The sequence below is a fragment of the Sinohyriopsis cumingii genome, chromosome 6 (assembly GCF_028554795.1).
Source record: "Sinohyriopsis cumingii isolate HCF-2022 chromosome 6, ASM2855479v2, whole genome shotgun sequence".
NCBI classification, from domain to species: Eukaryota; Metazoa; Mollusca; class Bivalvia; order Unionida; family Unionidae; genus Sinohyriopsis; species Sinohyriopsis cumingii.
In genome coordinates this window covers 139,208,112-139,222,550 of record NC_142966.1, presented here as the reverse complement: position 1 = coordinate 139,222,550, position 14,439 = coordinate 139,208,112, and the positions used below count along the sequence as shown (strand labels likewise).

At 36.5% G+C, this 14,439-nt stretch overlaps 1 protein-coding gene across 2 annotated transcripts in view; it reads left to right on the top strand.

Moving 5' to 3' along the window:
- LOC149798106 (DCN1-like protein 5) overlaps positions 1–14,439 on the top strand; it is a 60,108-nt gene that overhangs the window by 7,043 nt on the left and 38,626 nt on the right. For both annotated transcript variants that reach the window (XM_089963193.1, XM_089963192.1), the window contains exons 2-3: positions 920–1,065; positions 12,303–12,433. In XM_089963193.1, coding sequence (XP_089819319.1) covers positions 12,357–12,433 — 77 coding nt within the window. In that variant the 5' untranslated portion in view covers positions 920–1,065; positions 12,303–12,356. The remainder of the gene's footprint in view (positions 1–919; positions 1,066–12,302; positions 12,434–14,439) is intronic.

Genomic DNA, 14,439 nt, shown 5'->3' with positions numbered 1-14,439 from the left:
AATTAAAACTGTTCTGAAAAGGTCTGAATGAGTTCTGTTAGAATGCAAATATGAAGACTGTAATTTTGACTGGGGTTGCTAATGGCAGAGATTGTCACCAGTCTAGCTAATCCATCAAAGTCTACAAGTCTGCATCATGCACATTATATGTAAAGGGCTGCATTCATAACCAGGAACGTTGCCAGTTATTTTGACAACTGCACTGTGCAGATGTGTCTTTCATATCTGAGTGGGTCGTCAAGATTTGTTGTGGCCCATCCAGCCATCACATACTGTTTTATGTTCTCCCATTTATTGACTGTTTCTCATTTTTCCACATAATTAGTAATGTGAGTCCTATATTTTACTCTCAGGGTTCTCAATAGATGCATACCCTTGGGTTGTGATGCCTGAAATGTATATGATGCACGTTGGTTTGGGCCAGAATGTCAGTCATAATTAACCTTGATTCACCTCTGGCATAATATCCTAATATCTGGCATAATATCATAAAGAAGTAAGATCACATTAGTCAGGTATATATATCCATTTTTATCTTGAAGTGTACGAGTTTGTATTGACTAAAAGCTTATCAGCTGATTGATTTTTGATCGAAAGATTGTAGTATGATTAGAAAAGTAACATTTGATGAAAAGAATCATTACCTATCAGTCATAAATTATAGTATTATATCATGGATCGCTTGAGCTTCTGGGAGGACATTTTCTGTCCCTATATAATGATCAAGATATGGGATATCAAAAGGTGAGGACACAAGTATATGTATAGATGGGTGAATGTCATCTGGTCTTGCTCCATGTTAATCATGTTTTGGAGTTGGAATCATGATTTATTATGAGTGCATATTTATGTATAGGATACACGGATTTTGTCTCATTGGCTACCCTGAAATCAACTTACGCATTATTTTCTTTTTCAGATTGAAAACCTTTAGTCTGTGGAGTTTGTTTTCTGCTTTATAAGGAAAGGAAGGAAATCATACTCTGAGTGGTAATAGCAACAAGGTCAATTCTGGAGTCCAAAAAGGATTCTTCCCATATCATCTTCCAACAATTCAATACCTTGGTAAGTGCTGTATATTTAAGTCTATAACAAGGATTGGTAAAGTTGTTAAGATTCATATAGAAATTATAGATTCCAAACATTTATCAAAAAGATTCTTCAAGTAGTGTTGTTGAATTTTACAGGCAGCATCCATGTGTAGTAATGACTTAAAGGGGGGGGGTAATAGGGAGTGAAAGTGTAAAGGATTTAGTTTTGTTTCTTCTTCAAATAACATTACCCAGTTGTAATACCTTAGGAGAACTACTACTGCCTTGCAAAGCCAGCCCTACCAGGTTAAAACATTTTAGCTTAAAGCTAAAAGTTACCTGCCCACCTAAGTGGTATTTAGATAGAGTGATCTCTTTCCTTGACACAGGGATTGATGCCAAATCCAGTGAAATCACCCGTTACTACTTCTGCTCATGCCAAGAAGCACACTCTCTACAGAGAGTCCTCACATAATCCATAGAAACAGTTTGGAAGTTTTCTACCTCAAAAAAAAGTTGGAGGAGTTTCATCTTCAATGGGAAGGATAATCCATCTGTAAATTTCAAACTTCTGTCTTCTTCCTATCGCAGGTGACAAAGTTTCCTCCTTTCTGTGTTACCACTTTGCCATCTTTACACACTTAGGTGCCTTTGGTACATAATTTCATGGGTCGCAATTGCATCCTTCAAATTTCTATAACTGGATCAATAAGTGTATGTCTGGGGCATGATATAGACAATATGTAGCGGAGTTGGTCCTGGCTTTTAAAAAGTTATCGTCAAAAAAATCGCCAACCTCAATATTTTGTCACCAATATTAAAAAAATGTCGCCAGAGCAAGTAGTGAATATTTTTCCATGTATATTAATGTAATAGGCAATGAAAATTGATAAAGATGTTTTTGACAACAAGCAATCCAGCCATAATATTACAAAATAAATCATTACATGACTGTTTTGCACTACTTTCATTGTCTTTGCATCCAGCATCACCGTTAGTGCATAGGTATGACTGTTGCCACCTGAAATAAATGCTTTATCAAATGTAAAATATCTACTTTCCTGACATCTACAGTCTCTCTCTCTCTCTCGTTCTCATTTTTTTAAAGAAACATCATGTATTATGCAAATATGTATTATGTATATTATTTTCCAAATAATAGTTTTGTAAGGAACTTTAGTTAATGACATTTTAATACTAAAACCCTATGATCGTGCTTTGCAATCTAAGATAACTGACGTATAATGCGACTGTCAATTTCATTGCATCCAGGAATTAAATCCCCCCCCCCTTTATGGCTAGCTTCACAAAGTACATCAATGTCAACCAGGAGTTCAGAAATTTATTTTTGCCGTACTTCACATGCTTTGTTTGTAGTGAATTGCTTCCTAAATCCCAAGAATGATCACTGAATGCTGTAGATTTTTTCTCGACAAGCAAACTAGGATATCCATTTCCACAAATGAAACTTACACGAGTCAACACCTGGCATTAATGTATCATATATATAAGCATTAATTACCATCATTAAATTAAAAGATGGAATGAAGAAACATACAGAGCATATCTGCCGTCAAAAAAACTAATTCAGAATAAATGTGTTATTTAGTAAGCAGTGTTATATGCATAGATGAGTTAACAATAAGTAAATAAGGTGGGATATAAAATGTGTGGGAAATAGTTAACACATGTATGGTAGACCACATTTGAACTGTTAACATAAATTCACACCCATTTTAGGCATTGTTAGTTATAACAAAAAAGGGCATTGTTTATTTATCAATCAATTGATAGTGCTTTCACTCACTGTGGAACGTGCAGTTTCCTTTGAAGTATGTCGAAGAGGCTTGAGTTTAACCTTTAGCTATTGTGCAGTCTGGGCACAACTGACCATAATATGAAATGTGGGGGAATAACGCACTCTACAGGGAGAAACGGCTTGTTCAAGATAAATGCTTTCGATTCTCATGTTGTTTTCAACAATTGAGCTTGGACCAGTAAGCAACGAGGAAGCTTTTTTCCTCAGGTTTTTTCCTGAATCTCTGATGGAAAAGCTTGTGAAAGAAACAAACGATTCTGCCAAGAAAATGTTGGACCAAAAACAAGGCCAGAAATGGTATGAAACCAGCATCATGGAGATGTGGGCATATCTTGGAATATACATCGTCATGAGTATTATGCAGATACCCAGATATTCCATTGCCTGGATGACATTTGTATATTTTGGGATACCAGGAATACCCGAAATCATGACAAGAGAATGGTTTGAAAAAATAGGGAAATATTTCCATGCCAACGACACAAGCGTTAACCCACCCAGAGGCCAACCAGGAGATCACAAGATTTTCCATATAAAACCTTTCTACGACACAGTTTTGCATAAATGCCTGGAAAATTATGACCCTCCCAAAAACCAGTCATTTGATGAAGGCATGATTGCTTATAAAGGAACACTGTCATTTAAGCAATATCTGCCAGCCAAACCCACACAATTTGGCATTAAAGTCTGGGAAAGAGCCCATCCCTAAACCGGCTATGTCCATGAATTTCAAGTGTATGTTGGAAAGCCCGATGGACAGAGAGGGAGAGTGACAGAAGAAGGATTAGGATCTAGTGTGGTGAAAGATCTTACCGAAAAATTAATAAACAAAAACCACCACATCTATTTTTACAATTTTTTTTCAAATCCCCAATTATTTGAAGATTTACGTCGAGATGGACTCTTCTGTTGCGGTACCATCTGAGGAAATAGGAAGGGAATGCCAGAACCTTTTAAAAAAAACAGTGGTTTAAAAAGCCATGGGTGTGTGAAAATTATGCAAAAAGAGACTCTCATCTGTGTTGCCTGGAAAGACAAGAAAATTGTCCATATTCTATTTAACAACATGGATCCCACACAGCTATCCATTGTAACTTGAAGAGAAAAAAACAGCCAACAAAAAGAAGTAACTTGCCTAAAAGTTGCAGATGAGTATTTGAAAAACAAAGGGTGTGTGTGGATATTGCAGACCAAAACAGAATGCGAACATGTAAATTAGGATGGTTATGTGCCTTGTACAAATAAACGTGCATACCTTTTTAAGAATATTACCTCAATGTGTAGGATCACTTATATCATTGAAAATGAGTAACTAGTGAGCGCGTGATTCAACATAAATGAAGCAGCTATTAAGAACTAGCTGAAATGTTATCTGGAAGAATGCAATTTGGTCGAAACAATGAATAAAGCAAAATCTGCATCTATGTTTGGGAATAAGGATTTAAGTGACGCTATGCACGCTTTTCACTGTGTAAGTACTGTACATTATAGTTTAGCATGGTCTCCCTGGTAAACCTAACTGGCCCATGAATTATGAAGTCTATATTTACCTTTATTTAACTTCGTGTTGGAAAAATCAGAAAATATGCACAGTCAGCAAAAAGACCTAAAACATTGGCCCGCAGATAAGCTGACCCCCCTTCTTCCAGGCCTTTATTTTTCCCTAAATTATTTGGCTTATACGCGATTATATACGGTAGATCAGTATCACTCAGGAATCAAACTGCTTTCATTGCCAAGAATAGATTCTGGTATAATTGTAATAATTCCTGCATATTCAGATTGATGGGAGGGAAAGTTTTTCCTTTCAAAGCCACTCCCAAAGAAATGGAGTCTGTTTCCAGTTGAGTTATATAGAAGCTATCTCACATACTTTAGGAGACCATATATGGTCTCTCTGGTGTAAGGGGATGTATCTCCCTCCACCTCTTACCTATTCTCCTAAGGTATTATGATTGGATAATGTATTTTGAAGAAGACACAAATTTGTTTATAGTACAATGTTACTTTGATAATACTGCACAATCGTAAGACACATACACTCTCCCAGTCTCTCCTCAGTTACATCCCCATATAGAGAGTTTGTCTTCCACTCCAGTATTATCTGGCAATTTCATTTGATTTGGTGCCAATCCTAGTATCAAAGGGAGATCACTCTATATACCACCTAGGTGGGCAGATAACTTTTAGCTTTTTAGCTTAGATGTTTTAACCTGGGAGGGCTGGGTATGTGAGGTAGTAGTTCTCCTTGGGTATTATGATTGGGTAAGTATTATCACAGAAACATATTGTACTAGAAACCTAGTACTGCATAGAAGACTTGGAAAAAAGATGCTTTAGCATCTTCAGATGATGTAATAGTTGTACTTTTATGCTTGCTTTACTTCTGCCACAAGCAGAAATGTTTCCTTAGGTATCATACTGTGAACTAACAACTACCAGAGTACTAGGGAGTGGTGTGAACCTAAGATTCTCATAGAGCATGTGTTTGTGACAGAGTTATCATTATATGGGAAATGTTTGAGGCAGAGTTATCATTATGTGGGAAATATTTGAGGCAGAGTTATCATTGCACAGGAAATGTTTGAGGCAGAGAGGATCACTATATGGGAAATGTATGATACAGAAGGACTGATTATAAGGGAAATGTCTGAGCCTAAGAGGTTTGTTATAAAAGTGTTCATGCAAAGAGGCTCAGTATAAGTAAAGTGTTTGAGGCAGATTGGCTTGTTATAAGAAATGTGTTTGAGCATGAGAGGCTTGTTATAAGGGACACGTGTGAGGTTGAGAGGCTTGTTATTCTTGCATGATAAGTGTTTAATGCCGCCCCAGTCCAACGTCGTCCATCCAACCAAAGTTCCATGCTGGATTCCAACCAAACACTGTTCCATGCATGACTCCTACCAAACCCTGTTCCATGCTGGACTCCAACCAAACCTTGTTCCATGCATGACTCCGACCAAACCCTGTTCCATGCTGGACTCCATCCAAACCCTGTTCCATGCTGGACTCAATCAAAACACTGTTTCATGCTGGACTCCATCCAAACACTGTTTCATGCTGGACTCCAACCAAAGACTGTTCCATGCTGGACTCCACCCAAACCCTGTTCCATGCTGGACTCCAACCAAACCTTGTTCCATTCTTGACTCAAACCAAGCTGTGTTCCATGCTGGACTCAATCCAGACACTGTTTCATGCTGGACTCCATCCACTGTTCCATGCTTTGAGGCTTTCATTGTTGCTTACAGCAGCAAGATCAATCATTTGGAATGAATGCCAGGAGTTCTCTTGTAAGCAGTGATGTTTTCTGGTATAATTTTGAAAACCAATTGAAGCAAAGAGTATTGTGCAGTAGTTTATGTCATGTTTTCTGTAGTCACCAGCCTGGGCAACTGTCCTTTATCAAAGTTTACTTAAATTTATATTTAAAATAGCATAGGTCATAACCAATCAAATGCACTTAACATGTCCCATGATTACTGTCCTAGCTATGGTATTGTTATGTATGTTTTAAAAAAATTTTATTCCAATATATGCTATTGTAATGTAACTTTATTTACTGGATTTGACATTGTCCAGAAATTCAGTTCAGTTCTGTTTAACCGGACTGTTTTTTTAAAATTATGAACAACTAATAATAAAAACTTTATATCTAATGCTGACCTAGTTCCTGACCTTGATTCCGAAATTCAGAACCAGTAAGAGTTGTAGTAAACAATTTTTTTAAATAATTTTTTAAAATTCTTTCTCAGGATTCATAAAGTGAAATCGAGGCCATACTTGGAGTATGTGACAAATAACATTTATTAATTAGGTTTTTCCAGAGGATTGATCCACATCCAGGCATCAGTTAATGCATTGTAGTTAGATTTATTAAAGATGTTTTGAGAAAGAATAGTCATTAGTGTTTTATGTTGTGACCAGTTTTGGGTAAATTATTTTGTTTAATTTAATTTATTTGAATTACAAGTTTATTTTCCCTGGAAATACTAGTGCTATAAATTAATTCTTGGACAAGGACAGTTATTGAAATTTACACAGAATTCAAACACTGGAATATTATTTTTTGTGATTCAGCAAAGAACTGTTGATACACCAGTACGATGCTGACCACATCATATGTCATCACTTTCCATTTTGGATTTCATAAACTCAGTTTCATTAAGACTTTTTATTACTAGGACTTCTCTTTTTTAATTGTTGGATTATGTTTGGATTTGATTCGTAGAACCATAAGTTCGTTTTCTCATTTTTACCTTGCTTTTCTAGGGAATTAAATTATTTGTTAAATTTTACAAAGTTTGTTGTCTTCACTCTTTTCTTGTTACTGTTTGAAAGAGCCTAAACATGTAACAGGTATATATTATAACTTGCTTTAGGTGACACATCCATACAGTGGAGATCTGTTCATAATGGATTTTTATAGGTATCCTCAGTAATAATCCATCTATAAATGTCCTTATGTAGCAGACACATGTCTAACATAGACACAGATACCTAACATAGACAAGGGACAGTGTTTATTAGTCCACAACAAAGTTTTGCATAATGGATATTATAACATGATGCATGCATGGATTTGCCCCATTGTAGCTTGTCACTTCCACTATCAAATTTACACAGATTTTGAAGTCCATATTATTTTGACCATTGTCTACTCAGTGAACAATGACCACTGACTACTCAGTGAACAATGACCAATGATTACTTGGTGCACAATGACCATTGACTACTCAATGAACAAAGACCACTGACTTTTCAGTGAACAATGACCACTGACTACTCCGTGAACAATGACCATTGACTACTCAGTGAACAATGACCATTGACTACTCAGTGAACAATGACCATTGACTACTCAGTGAACAATGACCACTGACTTTTCAGTGAACAATGACCACTGACTTTTCAGTGAACAATGACCATTGACTACTCAGTGAACAATGACCATTGACTACTCAGTGAACAATGACCACTGACTACTCAGTGAACAATGACCAATGATTACTTGGTGCACAATGACCATTGACTACTCAATGAACAAAGACCACTGACTTTTCAGTGAGCAATGACCACTGACTACTCAGTGAACAATGACCATTGACTACTCAGTGAACAATGACCATTGACTACTCAGTGAACAATGACCATTGACTACTCAGTGAACAATGACCACTGACTTTTCAGTGAACAATGACCACTGACTTTTCAGTGAACAATGACCATTGACTACTCAGTGAACAATGACCATTGACTACTCAGTGAACAATGACCATTGACTACTCAGTGAACAATGACCACTGACTTTTCAGTGAACAATGACCACTGACTTTTCAGTGAACAATGACCACTGACTATTCAGTGAACAATGACCACTGACTAATCGGTGAACAATGACCACTGACTACTCGGTGAACAATGACCACTGACTACTATGCAGTGAATAATGACCAATTACTACTCAGTAAACAATGACCATTTACTTCTCAGTGAACAATGACCATTGACTACTCAGTGAACAATGACCACTGACTACTATGCAGTGAATAATGACCAATTACTACTCAGTACACAATGACCATTTACTTCTCAGTGAACAATGACCACTGAATACTTGGTGAACAATGGCCCTTCTTGTTTTGGTCTCATATTGTAAGTTCCCTTAACATTGACTTATTAACTGATACGATCTTACTTCAGTCAGGTTAAAAGGGTACAGTTACTGTGATGTGTATACTAACTATAAAAACATTGGCAGTGAATATTTTGTAAATTAAAAAGTTCATGAATAAGTTGGACCTGGTTCTAATTTAGTATAATCCTAACGGTGTCCATACATACATGTATCATGCTACAAAGTACATTACTAGTCTTAAAGACAAAGATTTATTCATAATAAATGCAAGTTTATACTTTTGGTTCGGGTCAGTTAGCATTGAAAGGTCCATGTTTATTTTTGGTTTCTTAATGCAATCATTTACTTTATAACAGAATATTATAGATACAAATGATGATAATTTTACATTCAGATTTTGACTGAAAATAATTGTTGACAGGAATGCCAAGTGTTGGAATTAAATTGTCAGGGCAACCTTTGAGCTTTAGATGAGATAACTGTGTTTACCTACATTGATTGTAATTTTAATTTTAATATTATTTGTTGATGTCTTAGGTTCAAAGTCCAAATTGCATGTTAGTGCATTAATATTTTCAATGCAAATCTTATTTCATTTTTAGCTTATTGTGCACTTCATTCTTTAGTTTTACTGCTACTGGATTCTGATGTTGTCAGTGCTGGATTTTCATTCCTATTGAATGTAATAGTGCAGTAATTTTTTCCAGAAGGAATTTAATTATCCGTAGGAACCTGAACTTTTTGCATTTTTATGTCAAGAGTCATAACTGTACATACTGTAAGTCATGTTGAGAGTACTAGCCTTGTAAAAGCCGGTCATTGTGGCTTACTTTTATGAATCATTTTCCCAATAATATCCAGTGCAGTTTGTGTTTGAATAATACACATATGATATTGTGCTCAATGAACTTAAGAGTAATAAACCATTATGAGCAATTAGTTCACTGCAATAAATTTGTTATACTTCCATGGGTTATACATACATCCCAACCCTACGCCATTGACTGAGTTATACATACATCTCAACCCTATGCCATTGACTGAGTTATACATACATCCCAACCCCATGCCATTGACTGAGTTATACATACATCCCAACCTACGCCATTGACTGAGTTATACATACATCCCAACCCTATGCCATTGACTGAGTTATACATACATCCCAACCCTACGCCATTGACTGAGTTATACATACATCCCAACCCCATACCATTGACTGAGTTATACATACATCCCAACCCCATGCCATTGACTGAGTTATACATCTTTCCCAACCCAATGCCATTGACTGAGTTATACATCTTTCCCAACCCTATGCCATTGACTGAGTTATACATCTTTCCCAACCCTATGCCATTGACTGAGTTATACATCTTTCCCAACCCTACGCCATTGGCTGAGTTATACATCTTTCCCAACCCTATGCCATTGACTGAGTTATACATACATTCCAACCTATGCCATTGACTGAGTTATACATACATTCCAGCCCCATGCCATTGACAGAGTTATACATCTTTCCCAATCCTATGCCACTGACTGAGTTATACATCTTTCCCAACTCTATGCCATTGACTGAGTTATACATCTTTCCCAACCCTACGCCATTGACTGAGTTATACATCTTTCCCAACCCTATGCCATTGACTGAGTTATACATACATTCCAACTCTGTACCATTGACTGAGTTATACATCTTTCCCAACCCTATGCCATTGACTGAGTTATACATACATTCCAGCTCTGTGCCATTGAGTTATACATACATCCCAACCCCATGCCATTGACTGAGTTATACATACATCCCAACCCCATGCCGTTGACTGAGTTATACATACATCCCAACCCTACGCCATTGACTGAGTTATACATACATCCCAACCCTACGCCATTGACTGAGTTATACATACATTCCAACCCTACGCCATTGACTGAGTTATACATACATCCCAACCCTACGCCATTGACTGGTTTATACATACATCCCAACCCTACGCCATTGACTGAGTTATACATACATCCCAACCCTACGCCATTGACTGAGTTATACATACATCCCAACCCTATGCCATTGACTGAGTTATACATACATCCCAACCCCATGCCATTGACTGAGTTATACATACATTCCAACCCCATGCCATTGACTGAGTTATACATACATTCCAACCCTACCCCATTGACTGAGTTATACATACATCCCAACCCTACGCCATTGACTGAGTTATACATACATCCCAACCCTATGCCATTGACTGAGTTATACATACATCCCAACCCCATGCCATTGACTGAGTTATACATACATTCCAACCCCATGCCATTGACTGAGTTATACATACATTCCAACCCTACCCCATTGACTGAGTTATACATACATCCCAACCCTACGCCATTGACTGAGTTATACATACATCCCAACCCTACGCCATTGACTGAGTTATACATACACCCCAACCCTACTCCATTGACTGAGTTATACATACATCCCAACCCTACGCCATTGACTGAGTTATACATACATCCCAACCCTATGCCATTGACTGAGTTATACCTACATCCCAACCCCATGCCATTGACTGAGTTATACATACATCCCAACCCTACGCCATTGACTTAGTTATACATACATCCCAACCCCATGCCATTGACTTAGTTATACATACATCCCAACCCTACACCATTGACTGAGTTTTACATAAATCCCAACCCTATGCCATTGACTGAGTTATACATACATCCCAACCCTACGCCATTGACTGAGTTATACATACATCCCAACCCTACGCCATTGACTGAGTTATACATACATCCCAACCTATGCCATTGACTGAGTTATACATACATCCCAACCCTACGCCATTGACTGAGTTATACATACATCCCAACCCCATGCCATTGACTGAGTTATACATACATCCCAACCCTACGCCATTGACTGAGTTATACATACATCCCAACCCTATGCCATTGACTGAGTTATACATACATCCCAACCCTACGCCATTGACTGAGTTATACATACATCCCAACCCTACGCCATTGACTGAGTTATACATACATCCCACCCCCATGCCATTGACTGAGTTATACATACATTCCAACTCTGTGCCATTGAGTTATACATATATCCCAACTCTATGCCATTGACTGAGTTATACATACATCCCAACCTATGCCGTTGACTGGTTTATACATACATCCCAACTCTATACCATTGACTGAGTTATACATACATCCCAACACTATGCCATTGGCTGAGTTATACATACATTCCAACCCTAGACTGAGGTCTCTGCAACGTTTTCTTAATAAATGATCAACAATTTTCACATAAAGGTCATGTAGACTTGCTATCTTTCTTACTGTGGGTATACTTCAACCCATCATACACACCTTGCATAGTACAGTACTGTCCACCATGATGTTTATCGCTTGTAGCCTATATTACCTCTCCAACATATTAATATGTATGGTAGCCTTGTACTAATTAATGAAAAAAGTGTGCTTTATGAGGTGTTGTGTGTTGAGCAAAACATTTTATATTTAAGTTACTTGTTTTTTAAATTGTTTTGTTTTTTAGTTATTTGTGCTTGCCAAGTTCTTCACAGAATGTCCAGAATGATGCTTAATTAAATAAAGCACAATAAAAACAATTTGAAATAAAACACTTTTGTTCCATACATTCTCCTTAACTTTCCAGGACAAAATCTGCATACAAGTGTATTGTTGAATTTTTACTATAAAAGATAAAAAAAAAACAACAAAAAAACATTAAAGCTTGACAAAATCTGTCCTTGTAATAATTCAGAATTTGGGTGGCAGTAGTACAGCTGGAGAACATTATCATTGGGAGGAAGAAGAGATGCCTATTAGAAGAAAAAGATCCTCACCAACATTTGATGATGCCAGATCCAAGAAAGTAAAGGTCTCCTCCTCATGGTAAGAACATCAAATATGTATCCTAATTGTAAGAATGTGAGATATCTATCTGCCATGGTAAGAACATCAAATATGTATCCTAATTGTAAGAATGTGAGATATCTATCTGCCATGGTAAGAACATCAAATATGTATCCTAATTGTAAGAATGTGTGATATCTATCTGCCATGGTAAGAACATCAAATATGTATCCTAATTGTAAGAATGTGAGATATCTATCTGCCATGGTAAGAACATCAAATATGTATCCTAATTGTAAGAATGTGAGATATCTATCTGCCATGGTAAGAACATCAAATATGTATCCTAATTGTAAGAATGTGAGATATCTATCTGCCATGGTAAGAACATCAAATATGTATCCTAATTGTAAGAATGTGAGATATCTATTTGCCATGGTAAGAACATCAAATATGTATCCTAATTGTAAGAATGTGAGATATCTATCTGCCATGGTAAGAACATCAAATATGTATCCTAATTGTAAGAATGTGCGATATCTATTTGCCATGGTTAGAACATCAAATATGTATCCTAATTGTAAGAATGTGAGATATCTATCTGCCATGTTAAGAACATCAAATGTATATCCTGATTGTAAGAATGAGAGTCAAATATGTATCCTAATTTTAAGAATGTGATATATCTGTATGCCATTGTAAGAATATCAGATATGTATCCTAGTTGTAAGAATGTGTGATACATATCTGCCATGGTAAGAGCATCAAATGTTTATCCCTAATTGTAAGAATGTGTGATATCTATCTGCCATGGTAAGAACATCAAATATATATCCTAACTGTAAGAATGTGAGATATATATATCTGACGTGGGAAGAACATCAAATATGCACCCTAATTGTAAGAATGTGAGATTTCAATCATAGGAAGAACATCAAATATTTATCCCAAATGGTAAGAATGTGAGATATATATCTGCCATGGTAGGAACATCAAACATGTATCCCTAATGGTAAGAATGTGAGATTTCAGTCATGGGAAGAATATTAGATATGTATCCCTGATGGTAAGAATGTGCGATTTCTGTCTGTCATTGTGTATCCCTGCAATGTGGATAACTTATCCCTGTTATGTATCCCTGCGATGTGGATAACTTGCACATTGAGTAGGAAAGAAGCCCATTAAATTTGGTAAAAAATGTGAAAGGTTAATTTTTCTTTGAAAGTAGAACAAGAATTTTGCATAATAGCTTAAGATCTAGACAGTATACCTTGACCAGAGTTTCTGTAGAGTTTGCACTTAATGCATAGAAGATGTCTATTCATTTTAAGGTCAAAAGGGTCAAGGTCATCATGGTCAAAAGAAAAACGTGTTTTGCAGAATAACTTTTGTTCATTCGAGTAAGTTCCTTGACCAAACTGGATGGCTTGCACTTACAGTAATAAACCAACATATACATTCTAGGGTCAAGATATCAGAAATAATGGCAAGACTTAAAAGAACTTATTGGTTTCTGCAAAGTAACTTTAGGTCATGGAGTCCCATTGGTCAGAAAGTTTAGGGTCATGGAGTCCCATTGGTCAGTAATCTCCAGCCTTGTCCTATTATTTTCCGCATACAGGAGAATTAGGCAAACATACCATCACTGTACATGGGTATATATTTCAGTAGTGTGGTCAGTTTGGGGCAGGGTTGCCATGCTGGTCATGGCCAGCTTCTTTAATAGCAATTTCACCCTCGTAGTAGACGCTGATTTTAGAATTTAAAACATTGATGAGATTGGTGTGTTGATGAACTGTAGATTATTAGTATTCTTCAATTTTTCCAAGCATTGTAGGATTGATTCTAAAAACATGATGTAATTATGAGAGCAGGGAAAGAAATTAAAAATATACATTTAGTCTTTGAAACTTTCAGTTTTATTCTAGTATTAATAATCCATTCATGCTATAGTTTTTTATTCAGACTTTTACTGAAAAACCAGATTGACTTTATTTTTTTTGGTGCTGCTCCTTTTCATTTATGGTCTTTTTGGAAGTTTCAGT